This window comes from Equus caballus, chromosome 10 (assembly GCF_041296265.1).
Source record: "Equus caballus isolate H_3958 breed thoroughbred chromosome 10, TB-T2T, whole genome shotgun sequence".
In the NCBI taxonomy this organism is placed as follows: Eukaryota; Metazoa; Chordata; class Mammalia; order Perissodactyla; family Equidae; genus Equus; species Equus caballus.
The window spans coordinates 40532041-40546762 of NC_091693.1; the positions used below are offsets into that span (position 1 = coordinate 40532041).

Consider the following 14722-nt stretch of genomic DNA (forward strand, 5'->3'; position numbering starts at 1 on the left):
GATGTATTACAAAAGCACAATCCATGAAAAAATCACCATAAAGATAAATTGGACTTAGCAAAATTAAAAAATTTTGCTTTGCAAAAACCATTGTTAAGAAAATGAAAAGACAATTCAGTTGTCAAGACTTGGAAGCAACCAAGATATCCTTCGGAAGGTGAATGGATAAATAAACTGTGGTACACCCAGTCAGTGGAATATTATTCAGCGCTAAAATGAAATGAGCTACCAAGCCATGGAAAGACATGGAGGAAACTTAAATGCATATTACTAGGTGAAAGACACCAGTCTGAAAAGTCTACATATACTGTGTGATTCCAACTGTATGACATTCTGGAAATGGCAAACTTTGGAGACAGTAAAAAGATCAGTGGTTGCTACAAGTTGGGGGAGAGGGAGGGATGAATAGGCGGAGCTCAGAGGATTTTTAGGGTGGTGAAAATACTCTGTATGATATGATAGTGGTGGATACATGTCATACATTTGTCCACACTCCTAGAATATGTAACACCCAGAGTGAACCCTAATGCAAACTATGGACTTCGGGTGATCATGATGTATCAAGGCAGGTTCATTAGTTATAACCAATGTGCCACTCTGGTGGGGGTGTTGATCATGGTGGAGGCTATGCATGTGTGGGGGGCAGGGGATATATGGGAAATGTCTATACTTTCCACTTAATTTTGCTGTGAACCTAAAACTGCTCTGAAAAAATAAAGTCTTTAAAAAAAGACATTCCACAGACTGTGAGAAAATATTTGTGAATCACCTATCTGGTAAAAGACTTATGTAAAAAATATGTAAAGAACTCAATTCAGTAGTATGAAAACAAGCAATTCAGTTAAAAAGCACAAAATATCTGAACAGACACTTCACCAAAGAATATATACAGATGACAAATCAACACATGAAAAGATGCTCAACGTTATTTGTCATTAGGGAAATGCAAATTAAAACCACAGTGAGATACCACTATGCACCTATTAGAATGGCTGAACTCCAGTGTCACTGATGATAGCAAATGCTGGCGAAGATGTAGAGCAACAGAAATTTTCATTTGTTGCTGGTGAGATTGCAAAATGGTACAGCCACTTTGGAAGACATAGATTTACCATGGTAACTACTAACTCACACAAAAGAATTGAAAACTTATGTTCACGTAAAAATTTGCATGCGAGTGTTTATGGTGGCTTTATTCATAAATCACTAAAACTGGAAGCAACCAAGATAACTTCAACAAGGGAATGATAAATTAGTAGCCATGTGTTGGAATAGTATTCAGCAATAAAGAAGTGCAAGCTGTTGATTCACAAAACAACACGAGTGATTCTTAGATGCATATTATAAGAGAAAGAAGCCAGACCCAAAAGATTTATATTTTATGAGGCATTCCTGTGAATATTCTGGAAAAGGTGAAACTATAGGTACAGAAAACAAATCAGTGGTTGACTATAAAGGGGATGTGCAGAAGAACTTTCAGGTGAAAGAACTATTCTGTGTGGTGGTGAGGTGGTGAATACATAACTGTGCATTTGTCAAAACCCATAGAACTGTAGATCAGAAAGAGCGAACATTAATGTATGCAAATTGAAAAAAAAGACATCAAAAAAATGATCAACCCCAGGACAGACTCCAGCCTGTGACAAACGAGCCTAACTCTGTTCCAAATGAATGACATAAGTGCATTCAACATGGGGGTGGGGGATGAGAGGAGTGTCCTCCTTAGTCACTTTGGAAAATGATGTTTTGACTGGAAACTGAGGATAAAGACAAAAGATACATAAACACTATAGTTGGCCAATTTGTTTTCCAAGAAGATACTGGTTAACAATTCTGAAACTGCTTTATGTACATACTAGGCTTGAACAAATGAGTAAGTGTGTGGTGGGTGATGGGAGCCAGGTTTCTCACTATTGGAGAGGAAAGTTACAGATAAGAAAGGAAGGTTAGGATGAACTCTGTGGTTCTGGATTAGAGTTGGAAATGTCAATATGGGCTCATGTTTATCTTAGTATATGTACAGATGGATAGATACAGAAACAATTATATGTGTGTGTGTGTGAGTTTGTATACGTATGTGTATTACCAAACTGTCCACTGAGAGGGCCTAAAAGGAGTGAGATTCTTGTAGCAATGAGCAGGCTCAACACCCAGACCTTGGTTCTAAATACTGATCTCTAGGGTCAGCCCCGTGGCCGAGCAGTTAAGTTCACGCACTCCGCTTCGGTGGCCCAGGATTTCACCAGTTCAAATCCTGGGTGCAGACATCACTGCTCATCAGGCCATACTGAGGCAGCATCCCACATGCCACAACTAGAAGGACCCACAACTGAAAATACACAACTATGTACCGGGGGGCTTTGGGGAGAAAAAGGAAAAATAAAATCTTTTAAAAAATAAATACCTATCTCAAAGATAAGAAGCTTCTTGGAGAAATGGCTGATTCTAAGGTTGGGCCTGGAAACTGCAACATGAGCCTGTAGCACCTTGCACCAGAAAGTAAAGAAGTGCTCAAAAAATAAAAGGATGGAGGTAGGTCAAAGGGATATAGGAGCCAACGTGAAAGAAATCCCAATAGCCAAAGCTAGAACAATTTGAGCAAGAAAATAAATAATGTAGTATTTAGTGAGTAAATGTGGGCTGGACTTAGTGACTTGCCTTCAATGAATAAAGCATGGAAAGGGAAAATAGTAACTTTATAGTGGAGGAACCTGGCAGACATTACCTTAACCAAGTGATCAAGGTTAACATCATGAATAATGTCATGTGGATATCATGTGGTCCCTGACGTGTGACGAGAAGGGCACTTCACCTCTATGGTATTTTTTCCTAAAACCTATAACTCTGGTCTGATCATGAGAGAAAACCATCAAACAAACCCATGTTGAGGGACATCCCACAAAATACCTGACCAAAAAACTTCCAAGGTCTTGAAAAACAAGGGAAGACCGAGAAACTGTCATAGACTGGAGGAGACTAAGGAGACATGATGCATTACTGCAAAGTGGTACCACGGACTGGATCCTGGAGTGGTAAACGAGCATCAGGAGAGAAACTGGTGAAGTCTAAGTAAAGCTTGGAGTTTAGTTGATGGTAAGGTATCAGGGTTGGTTTTTCAGTTTTAATAGATGTACCGTGGTAATGTAAGATTATAACATCAGAGAAATCTGAAACTGAGGTATATGGGAACTCTCTATATTATCTTGGCAACTTTTCTGGAAATTTAAAATTAAAATAAAAAGTTTATTAAAAGTAGGTTATGAAACAGCATGTAGAATATAATTTCATTAGGAAAAAGTCTGTACATAGATCTAGATGTGTTTATGGGCATTGATAGGTAATTTAGTAAAATGTTTACCAAATTATTAACAGTGATAGGGTTTGGAGACAATATTACTTTTTTGTTCTGTTCTCTAATAATTAGACTTTCTCTAATTAGCATATATTATTTTTTATAAAACAATAACACTTTTAAATGTAACAATAAAAGATACTTTCTTTCCAGCTACCTTTCCTAAAATTATTTCTCTAATAATTTTTCCATCAGAACTTTTATATGTATTTATCAAGTGAAGTGGGGAAAAAAATGAAAAAAAGAGACATCCAGAAAAATAGAAGATATGTTTACATGTCATAAAAGAATATTAAATGACAGAAAAGTTTCATGTTAATCAAATGAAAAAAGCTGATTACAAGCAATATATCCAGTACTGTTTTATTTTGTATTTCTCTGTATTCTAAATTTACTACAATGAGCAGATATTACTTTTATTATTAAAAAAATGCATTAGTATTTTCATGGCATGACAGACATCAGAGCTATAATTAGAATTTGAGTTCAAATTTTCAGGTTAAATCTTTTTAGAATTTTTCTGGATAATATAAACTGCTTGAAATTACTTTATCTTAAAATTTAGACACAGCTAACTCCCCTACAAATTAACTTATATTAAATCATTATAGGGCATAGTAATCTTTATATTTATTTAGCATATATTTTGAAAGGTGTAGAAAAATTTATAAAATACAAATTCTGCCTGTCCCCAAGGATGAGAGTAGGTGAAGAGTGCATTTCACTAAATTTTAAAACCCTTTGAAAAGTAAACAAGAAATATCACTTTTTTATCAGAAGTATGGACCTTGTATTTACCCAGAGAATCAAAAAGCATTAATATACTTTTAAAAACAAACTGGCCCGGGTTCAGTATTTCAGGAACATTTATATCCTAAGAGTATAGCGTCTGCGTTTCCTGAGTGCCTTCTCTGCGTCAGGCACTGTAGATACTACGACTCATTAAATCCTCAAAACAGTCCTGTGAGTATACGTGGTATTAACCTGATTTTATAAATGCAGAAGCTCAGGCTCAAAACAGTTGGGTAACTTACCCAAAATTGCATACTGTAGGTATTCAGTAAATTTGTATTAAATTATTTGTAAATTAAACATTTTTAGAACTCCAACACTCCTATAGCATTCAGAGTGCTTTATGTACAAATAATTCCACATAAACATATCACCCAAAGTTCATACTTTTTGTACAAGCTAATGTAAAAATTACTACACATGGAGTGACAATTATGATGGAATTTTCAGTAAATATTTTTAGGCTGCTGATTTTATTTGATCTTACTTTTAGGAAAGTTTTAAAACATCGGGCAAACCAGTTTTTTCTGCATACTTGTCATTCTGATTTTAATAAGTTCAGGTTTCTACTTTATGTTTTAGAGTAATTGCATTTAGTAGCCAAACATTTAGTAATCACACTCTTGTACTTTCTGTTTTAGGCAGAAAATGTAACAGTGACAAAGGATTTTAGAAGAGTGGAAAATGCTTATCACATGGAAGCAGAGGTTTGTACTTAATTGGAAACAGTGTGGCTTTATGGGGACAGTTTGCATTTATTTTTATTCTTCAACTGAAATATACAGGAGAAATGCTTCTCAAGGTGTTGATAAAAGATTATTTTTCTCATAATCATTTTTGGTGTTACGTATCTGTGTGAGCTTTTAAAATAAATTTAATAAGATTTACTGAAGATAAATTGTTTTGAAATGAAATAAACCGAGCAAAGGAGAAGTAACAGTTAATTGCCACCTAAATAAAATTTTAGTAATGTTATCATCTAGTGAGCAGAAAATGCTACAGGAGAGAAATGTCTTCTCAGATTAAAAAAAAAAATAAAGTGATAACATAAAGGATTGAAACACTTATCAACATTCTTTTGTTTCACGATGTAATTTTATTGTGTTTTGGTAAGTCAAGGTTTATTTAAAAATAAAAACTACTCAACCTTTGCATAAATTTAAAAAAGCAAAATATCTTTTGTACACTCAATGATAACATTAGTTCCTACAACTGCCTATACTTTTTACTTATCTTTAAAGATTTTATGATCAGGATTTTATGAAATGAGAGTGTGTTATAGTTGTGATTAGGGTGCAGATTCCAGACATCTTGGGGGTATGTGCTTAGTCCGTGCGGCCTCCTTGCCACAGGAAACAAACAAGAAAGGGGTTAGAGTGGAATCTTGTTTATCTAGTCAGAGAATCTTTGTCTTTAGAGGTAGAAAATACCTCAAGAAATCAACTAGTCCTACCTTCAGGCAGATAATGTATTTTTCTAATTTTAAGGGTGTGACCTTAGCCTCAGATTGCTTGGTCTCAGACTTCTCAAAGATCATGTTACAAGAATTAGATTGGAAATTAGAATCCTAACTTCTTATCTCTTGAGATAGTAATTTCCATTTTTTATAGTTTTGTGACTTCTCCACTTAAAATTTAACTATCTCAAGGGATTCAAAATGGCTCATGATGACTTTAGGGATCCATTTGGCAAAAGCTATTTTGTAGCAATGGGGACTGAAAACTACCTTTCAAAACAGGATGAAGAGCAGTCTGGTAAGATTCTGTGTCACAGGGTCAAAAGCAGAGAGCTGTTCCAGCATTCCTGCAGTAGTTCCTACCTGACAGGGCTTCAGGTTGTAGTGAACGGAGAGAGGCCCGGGTTATCTTAGTTAAGGGGGTTTATTGTGAGGGTACACCAGGGAGTAAGGAGGAAAAGGAACAGTCCTAGCAAACACACAGCCAGGCTTCGTGGAAAACTGGAGTGTTTTTCACAGAGTGGTTCTTCAGACTGACCCTTCAGGTATAGAAAGCGCTTTAGAGCTGCTGCTTTTGTTATAAAACATGACTAAATGAGGGCTTCGCTAACCTCTGCCCCTCTTCCTTCTGCTATACTTACCTTGTTAATGTCTCGTATTCAAATTTCTTGAGAAAATCTGATTATATTTTGTATAAGGCCTCCCTGGTAGCCAGAACTCTTATATCACATAACCCAGCACATAATCGTCCTTAGGTCAGCATTAACAGTCCACAGAGACCAGCTTGAAGGGCCACCAGGTACAAAGTATGCCAAGCTGTGTGTGAAGAACAATGTGGCTTCATGGCTGTGGATGTCGTGAACACTGAAACCTAATGTCTGATATACACCATGATGGACACTTAAATGTGTAGAATAAGATTAGATGGTAGAAATTACTTTTCACGTAATGTCTAAAATTTTCATCCTGAAAAGCACTTTAGAGATTCTTTATCTACCTCCCACCTACTCTGCTGCTTTTCCTTATTTTAAAGATAAGGATATTGAAAGTTGGAAATTATCTAAGTGACTTCTTTAAGGGTGAGTATTTGTGGAGCGAGGGGTTAGATTAAAACCTTGGCTTTATAATTTCTATATCTTTACTCTTTTCCACTTCTCATGTTGTTTTCCTGTCATAATCTTAGTGTTAGGAGGGAATTTAAAAGCCTGGAATATAATAGGCATTCAGTAAAGTCTGTTGAATGGAGAAAGGAGTATAACCACTCATGCAGTCTTCCCCCTCTCTTTCCTTGCATGTCTGCCATGTATCGGGTGTTTTTCATATATTATCTCATCTAATCTTTTTTTTTTTTTTTGGTGAGCAAGATTGGCCCTGAGCTAACATCTGTTGCCTAGCTTCCTGTTTTTGCATGAGGAAGGTTGTCACTGAGCTAGCATCTGTGCCCATCTTCCTCTATTTTGTATGTAGGATGCCTCCACAGCATGACTTGATGAGCAACGTGTAGGTCTGCACCCAGGATCTGAATGTGCAAACCCAACCATTACGCCACCCAGCTGGCCCCTCTCGTGTAATCTTTTTTAACTCTTCATTTTTGTTGTGGAATATTTTATACTTAGTCATGAATATAAAAGGCCTATTCCATTTTAAGACATCTAATCCATATATAATTTTTTAACATTAAACCAAAATTGACTCACTAGTACTCATCCATTATTAATAGTGTACCTCTCCAAGAATAAAACAAGGCTCATACTTCTTCCTTGAAGTATATACTTGAAGTTCAGTATCATATTGATGCTAATGTTTTCTTCTCCAGGGGTAAGAATCCCGTTTCTTTGGCCATTTGTTATGTGACAAACTTTTTCTTTAGTCAACCAATTTCCTCCTAAAGCATCTACAACAATAGTGTCCTTGTTATGATTTGGCCAGTCCATGTTAGAGAAAGGTGATTACCTCCCTTATTCTGGAATGTTTATTTCTAATGAGACACTTAAAACTGATGTAACTTTTTGGCACTTGCATCACATTGTTCCCTTCTGTCAAGTTTACAGTCATAATCAATAATGACAACTAAAAAAGTGTCTTTCTCACATCCTGCTTTTAAATCCTCCTCCTGCTATCTTATACTTTGTTATTGCTGTTTCACAATGGAGTGTGGGATTTTACAGTTATCTCTGTAATATTTTATCCAGTAGATTTCATCTATATTTCCAGCCTGTTAGGATCTTTTTGGATCTTGATGTTACCAGGCAGTGTTTATATGTAGTCCTACCAGCTTTATGTCATCAGCTGATTTGATCATCAGTGTGCCCATCTATGTAATTAATAAAAATATTGAGTAGCATTAATCAACTACGCACAGACCCCTCCCCCCCCACAGGTAGGAGCACAAGCACACACACGCACACACACAGACCCCCCTCCCACAGGTAGGAGCACCAGCAGCTTTGGAACCAGTCAGACCCAGGTTTAAATTCTGGCTCTGCCACTTTCTTTTCTGAAAATGTTTTTTATTAATTAATTTAAAAATAAAAATAATAAATTTATATGCTAACATAAATAACATTGTTTTGAATAATAACTATAAACAAAAAGAATTTGGAAGAGTGGCACTGGTTTACATTTTTGCAAATCTCTCTCTCTCTGGCTTAATAGAAGATACCTGGATTGTCATGTGTGCTTCTGCATCGAATCTGATGTGTCACATAATATCTGTATAGAATCTGACATATCACCTCATCTGTAGATCACATGTTATGTAGCCTCTGAGAAACTCGTCTCTCAGGAAAGAATAGGTGAAAAAGGTCAATAACGCCAGTATTATCATGAAAATAGTTTTGATCTGACAGCCACTCTGCAAGGGATCCCGTGACCACTCTTTGAGCATGCCTGAGCTAGCGTATGGGACCTTGTCTGCCTGTTGTGAGCTGTCTCTGCTAATGTTCCCCCTCCCCACTGAGCACACTGGCTTTAGAAGAATGAATTTTAATGAAATTGTGTGGTAAAATAAGGATATGTACATGTTATGTCAGACTATACCTGCAATATATAGTTAACAGTATATAGTAAAAATAAACACCTGAATTAGTTAGGGAACAGTCTAACCTGCTGTAACAAATAGACCCAAAAAACACAGTGGCTTAAACAAGATATGAATGTGTCTCACTTCTAACAACCGGAGGTACTCAGTCCAATGATAGTAGGTCAGCTCTGCAGCCTTACTCACAGCATCCATCTCTGTACCTAGGTGGCTCCTCCAGTTCCCACCATCATACTATATTCCAGCCAGTGGGAAAGGAGAAAAGAAAGGGGAGCATAAGCCCATTCCTTTTAAGGACTTGACCCATCACTGCTGCTTACCTCTCTTTACCCAGAACTCAGTCACACTGATGCGAGAGAGATTCGGAAATGTAGTCAGACGCCAATGCCCAGCTACAACTTGTGAGTTCTATCATTAAAGAAAAGAGAAACAAGAATGGATATTGGTAACTGTATTAGTGTGCTTGGGTTGTCATAACAAAATGCCACAGACTAGGTCACTTAAACAACAGAAATTTATTTTCCCACAGTTCTAGAGGCAGGAAGTCTGAGAACAGGGTGCCAGCAGGGTTGGCTTGTGGTGAGGGCCTCTTCCTGGCTTGCAGATGGCTGCCTTCTCACTGTGTCCTACATGGTGGGAAGAGAGCAAGCAAGTTCTCTGGTGTCTCTTATGTAGACCTAATCTTCTTAGATTAGGGCCCAACCCTTATGACCGCATTTAACGTTAATTACCTCCATAAAGGCCCTATGTCCAAAGACAGTCATGTTGTGGGTTGAGGCTCAACATAAGAAGTTTGGGGAGATACAATCATTCAGTCCATAACAGTAAACTAATTAGGATTTTCTGTCAAACCAACCAATTTAGAGATTAGACCTAGAATCGGTTTCATTGACACCGTGACATACTGAATTATAAACCTGTTGGTCATAGAGACCCATAATAAATACAGGCATATCAGAGATATTGTAGGTTCAGTTCCATACCACTGCAATAAAGCAAACATCAAATAAAGCAAGTCAAGTAAATTTTTTGGTTTCCCAGTACATATAAATGTTATGTGTACACTATATTATAGCCTGTTCAGTGTGTGATAGCATTACGTCTAAAAAAAACAATGTAAATACCTTAATTAAAAAATGCTGGGCCCAGCCCCATGGCTGAGTTGTTAAAATTCTGTGCACCCTGCTTCAGCAGCCCAGGTTCACAGGTTTGGATCCTGGATGCAGACCTACTCCACTAACCAGCCATGCTGTGGTGGTGTCCCACATAGAAAAAAATAGAGGGAGATTGGCATGGATCTTAGCTCAGGGATAATCTTTCTCAAGCAAAAGAAGAGGAAGATTGGCAATCCTCAGATTGAGAAATAGCTCAGAGTAAGTCTTCCTCAGCAAAAATAAAGAAAAAAGAAAATTACTTTGTTGCTAAAAAATGCTAACCATCATCTGAGCCTTCAGCAAGTCATACTCTTTTTGCTGGTGGAAGGTCTTGTAAAAAACACAGTATCTGCAGAGCAATAAAGCAAAGCACAATAAAACGAGATATGCCTGTAATTAGACTTAATATATCTCTACATCAACCTATATTCTAGGTTGGAAAAGGTTGGAAGTCCTACATTGCATATATGTGTCAGTGGTAGTAAAGAAGAACAAAATATATCTGTGTCAAATTTTATATTTCATTGAGGAAATTTATGGCACCTTTAGCCCAAATTCAAATACAAATTTTTACTTTATTATTTTTTTAGAAATGCCTGGCATGCATCCCAGTTTTTTCATTATGAGCATTCAGCTCTCCCATTATTTCAAATCTGTTGGATAAAATACAGAATGTGAACAGTTTCATAAAGCTTATTAGTGGAAATTTTTTTATTATTTTTGTTTGAGATATCTATTAGAGTACACATTAGAATAATTTTCAAAAATAAAGTTGATTCCAAGGGTACTTGGATAGTAAGGAACTGTTTTTGTTGACACTTAGAACCCACTATGCTCAATCACTTTAACCTGCAAGCAGAGAAACCCTTTGAACTCTCAAATTTAGTTACCTTCCAGTTTCCACAAAGGCATGATAAATCTTGCCATGGTTCATTTCATGTGAGGTTGCAAGTCCAGGACAAATGGATCTAAGAGGCGAAGCTTCCATATTTCTGCTACCGCTGTATGACTGAGTCTTTTTCAGGTGTTGGTTATAAATTAAATATAGCAGCAAAAGAAGGAGCATTTTTCCATATTTAAACTATGCAAATGCAGAAAAGTATGATATTGTCTGTATTTCTTATTAGAGGCAGCCTGTAGGCATTTTGGAGCTTTGAGTTTCAACCAGGGAGGAAATGCAAATTTGGAAGCTACCCAGAGGTTAAAAACTAGCAACCTGGGTGGGGCTGGGAAGGCTGATTTTGACTAACAGAAAAGTTTAGCCCATACAAGCTTTTTTTAAAAAAAAAAAAAAAAACAAAAACACACACTATAAGACTTCTCTTCAAAAGATAGATAAGACTTTTGCCTCTGGCTAAGATAGAGTTACATGGACCAGATTTACCTTCCCACCTGAAACAACCAAAAAATGTTACAAAATATATAAAGCAGTAGTTTTCAAAAGAGTGAACATCAGGCATTGAACCACTGTAATCCCTGCAAAAAGTGAAACAAATGACAGTCCTACAGTTGTCTTAGTTCACTGTCTTAAGAGGGTGTTCAGGCATCTGCACAGGGAGGGAACCTGGATAGAGCCTGTTAAACTCTTTGTGTTGAGAAAATGGAACTGAGAGCCCACCCAAGACAGTGAGAGTTTTTAGCACAGTGACATGGAAAATAGATGGCTGCAGAGACAGATCTTCAGAGAATACAGAGGGACCCCCTCAAGTAGTTAGCTAAATACTGATCAGCATGTTGAGGAAATGATCTGAGGCTAGAAAAAGAACCACAAAAAGATTAGAGGGAATAGTGTTTGGCGCTCATGCAGGGCTGAGGCGGGTATCAGCCAGACTAGAAAATCTCACGATTCCTGGGGTGCTAGGTAGAGTATACAGAGGGGTCTTATATTATGAGGGGGAATAATTGGTCCTACATTGAACATTATTTTAATCACATAGCAAATCTTAAAAGCAAACCCAAAGAGATCAGTTTCCAAGTAAATAATAAAGTAACAGAGTTCTAGAACAGATAAAGAATATTTTGTATTTAGAAATACAAAAATATCCAACACCCAATAAAGTAAATTCACAAGGATTACCTGGCAAGCAAAATAGCAGAAAAATAAATCTGATAATAAGGGGAAAAGTCAATTCAAATCAGCCTAGAACTTACACAGATATTAGAAATAACAGACAAAATCATTAAAGTTATTGTAACTGTATTTCATATGTTCAAAAGTTAAGAAGAGGGGTCAGCCCAGTGGCATAGTGGTTAAGTTCTCACATTCTGCTTTGGCAGCCCAGGGTTCACAGGTTCAGATCCTGGGTGCAAACCTAACACTGCTCGTCAGCCATGTTGTGGCAGCATCCCACATAAATTAGAGGAAGACTGGCACAGATGTTAGCTCAGCAACAGTCTTCCTTAAGCAAAAAGAGGAAGATTGTCAACAGATGTTAGCTCAGGGCCAGTCTTCCTCACACACACACAAAAAGTTAAGAGACATAGAAGGTATAAAAAGACCCAAATTGAACTGCTAGAGATGAAAACTACAATATGTGAGATGAAAAGTACACTGAAGAGTACCAGCATCAAATTAGACATTACACAAGATAAGCATAGTGAGCTTGAAGACATAGAAATAAGAACTATCCAAAATGAAACACAGAAGGAAAGACATAAAAATGAATCAGCTGTGTGACAACTTCAAGTGGCCTAATATACATGTAATTGGAGTCCCAATGGGGTCAAGAAAAATATTTGGAGAAATAATAGCCAAGAAATTTCCAAAGTTGATGACAATTATAAACCGACAAATCCAAGAAGTTCAGTTAACCCTAAGCAAAAGACATATGAAAACTATACCAATGCATATTATAATCAGATTGCTCAAAACCAGTACTAAATCTCAGTGAGCTGGAGAAACAAGCAACATATTATGCACCAAGGAACAACAACAAGACAACAGATTTCTTTTGAAAGCAATACAAGCAAGAAGGCAGGTGGAGAAACATTTTTAAAGTACTAAAAGAAAAAAAATGCCAACCTATATCCAGCAAAAGTATTGCTCAAAATCAAAGGCCAATTAAAGACTTTTTCAGGAAGCTGAAAGAATTCATTATGTATAGACTGGCACTACAAAAAACAATAAATGAAGTTGTCTAAGGCAGAAGGAAATGATACCAGAAAGGAATAGGAATCTACCCAAAGGAATGGAAAATGCTGAAAATGATAACTACATAGATAAATCATGATATTTTTCTTATATGATCTCTATATCTCTACATCTGTATAAAAGATAATTGACTGTTTAAACAAAAATCATGATGAACTGTAGGAATTATGTGTAAAAGTAAAATGTATAACAGCATAGCATTAGGGTCAAGAAGGGAGAAACAGAAATAGAATATCGTAAAGTTGTTACATGTAAAATGGTGTCGCTCTTGAAGGTGGATTTTGATAAATTAAACATATATACTGTAAACCCTAAAGCAAATGCTAAAATAAGAGCAACAACAAATAGTTACAACAAATAAGCCAAAGAAGGATATCAAATAGGAGAATCATATACTCAATCAAAAAAAAGACAAAAAAAAGAGAAAAAGGGGAACAAAGAAAATATGAGACAAATAGAAAATAAATAGTAAGATCAGAGGTTTAAACCTAACCATATCAATAATCACATTAAATATAAATGTTCTAAATAGCTCCATTAAAAGGCAGATATTTCAGATGATATAAAAAAGCAAATCTTACCTATAACCTTCCTGCAAAAAGCATACTTCAAATATGAAGACACCAATTGGTTAAAAGTAATGGGAGACTTTCAGTTTCCTATTCTGCATGTAAGGAGCTTGAAGTCACCACTGTGTCCTACCAACAAGTAAAAAGCTGAACAAACTGAAAAATCAACAGCTCTTCTAGGATCCATAAGAGAAGTGAGGACACAGGGCAAACACTGCTCCGAAAATTGAAGAGACAGGCAAATACAGTGAGTCAGAGCTGACCAGAGCAGAAATTCACAAAGAAACCACCTCTGGAACCAGCACCTGGGTAGGAAAATCTGAACTATAATTGATAGACTCCTGGAGGCTTGGTGTGGACAGCTCTGAGAATTAAAACTCTAGGTGACCCAGTCAGAGAGCAGAGCTCAAAGTTTAGTGAGATTTTACTTCCATGAGCTCCAGCAGGTTCCCACAGTAAATATTGGACAAGACTTCCTTGGTCTGTCTAGCAGAGGGAGGCGGAAAGGAACCATTTTGAAATATGCCAGAGCACACTTTTTCTTAACAAGGTCTGCCCTCAGGAGAAACTAGGTAACCAGAGCCTAACCTGCTGGTATATTATCAGAGCCCGGCTGACCTGAGGGAAGAGAAATACCCAACTCCAGCCCACTCTAGCCCTAGCCATTCTCTCCTACCTACAGGGCGGGGGGGCGGGGGGGCGGGAGGGCGGGAGGGAAAAAACAAGAAACACTTGTGAAATTCACTGTCTGGAGGCATTGGCTCACTAAAAAACTGAGTCTAAATCATAGCACAATAGAACACTTCCCCTCCCGTCACACCTCACAACTAGTACTAAAGCCTATTGGTAGCAGTTCCTTTTACCCAATACATCATGTCCAGCTATCAAGAAAAAAATTACAAGGCATACCAAAAGTTAAAAAATACCATTTGAAGACACAGAGCAAGCATCAGAACTAGACATGGCAAGGATGTCATTATCAGACTGAGAATTTAAAACAACTATGATAAATATGCTAAGGGCTCTAATGGATAAGCAGACATCATGCAAGAACAGATGGGCAGTGTAACCAGAGAGATTGAAATCCTAAGGAAGAAGCAAAAGTCAATGCTAGAGATAAAAAACACTGTAACAGAAATGAAGAATGCCTCTGATGAGCTTATTTGTAGACCAGACACAGCTGATGAAAGAGTCTCTAGACTTGAGGG

General features: G+C 36.9%; 1 protein-coding gene across 4 annotated transcripts in view; it reads left to right on the top strand.

Moving 5' to 3' along the window:
- IRAK1BP1 (interleukin 1 receptor associated kinase 1 binding protein 1) overlaps positions 1–14722 on the top strand; it is a 35938-nt gene that overhangs the window by 9034 nt on the left and 12182 nt on the right. For all 4 annotated transcript variants that reach the window (XR_011422056.1, XR_002810826.2, XR_011422055.1 and 1 more), the window contains exon 2: positions 4786–4851. Coding sequence is in view for 1 of the 4 variants with exons in the window: in XM_023650679.2 (XP_023506447.2) it covers positions 4786–4851 (66 nt within the window). In the remaining 3 variants the exon portion in view is untranslated. The remainder of the gene's footprint in view (positions 1–4785; positions 4852–14722) is intronic.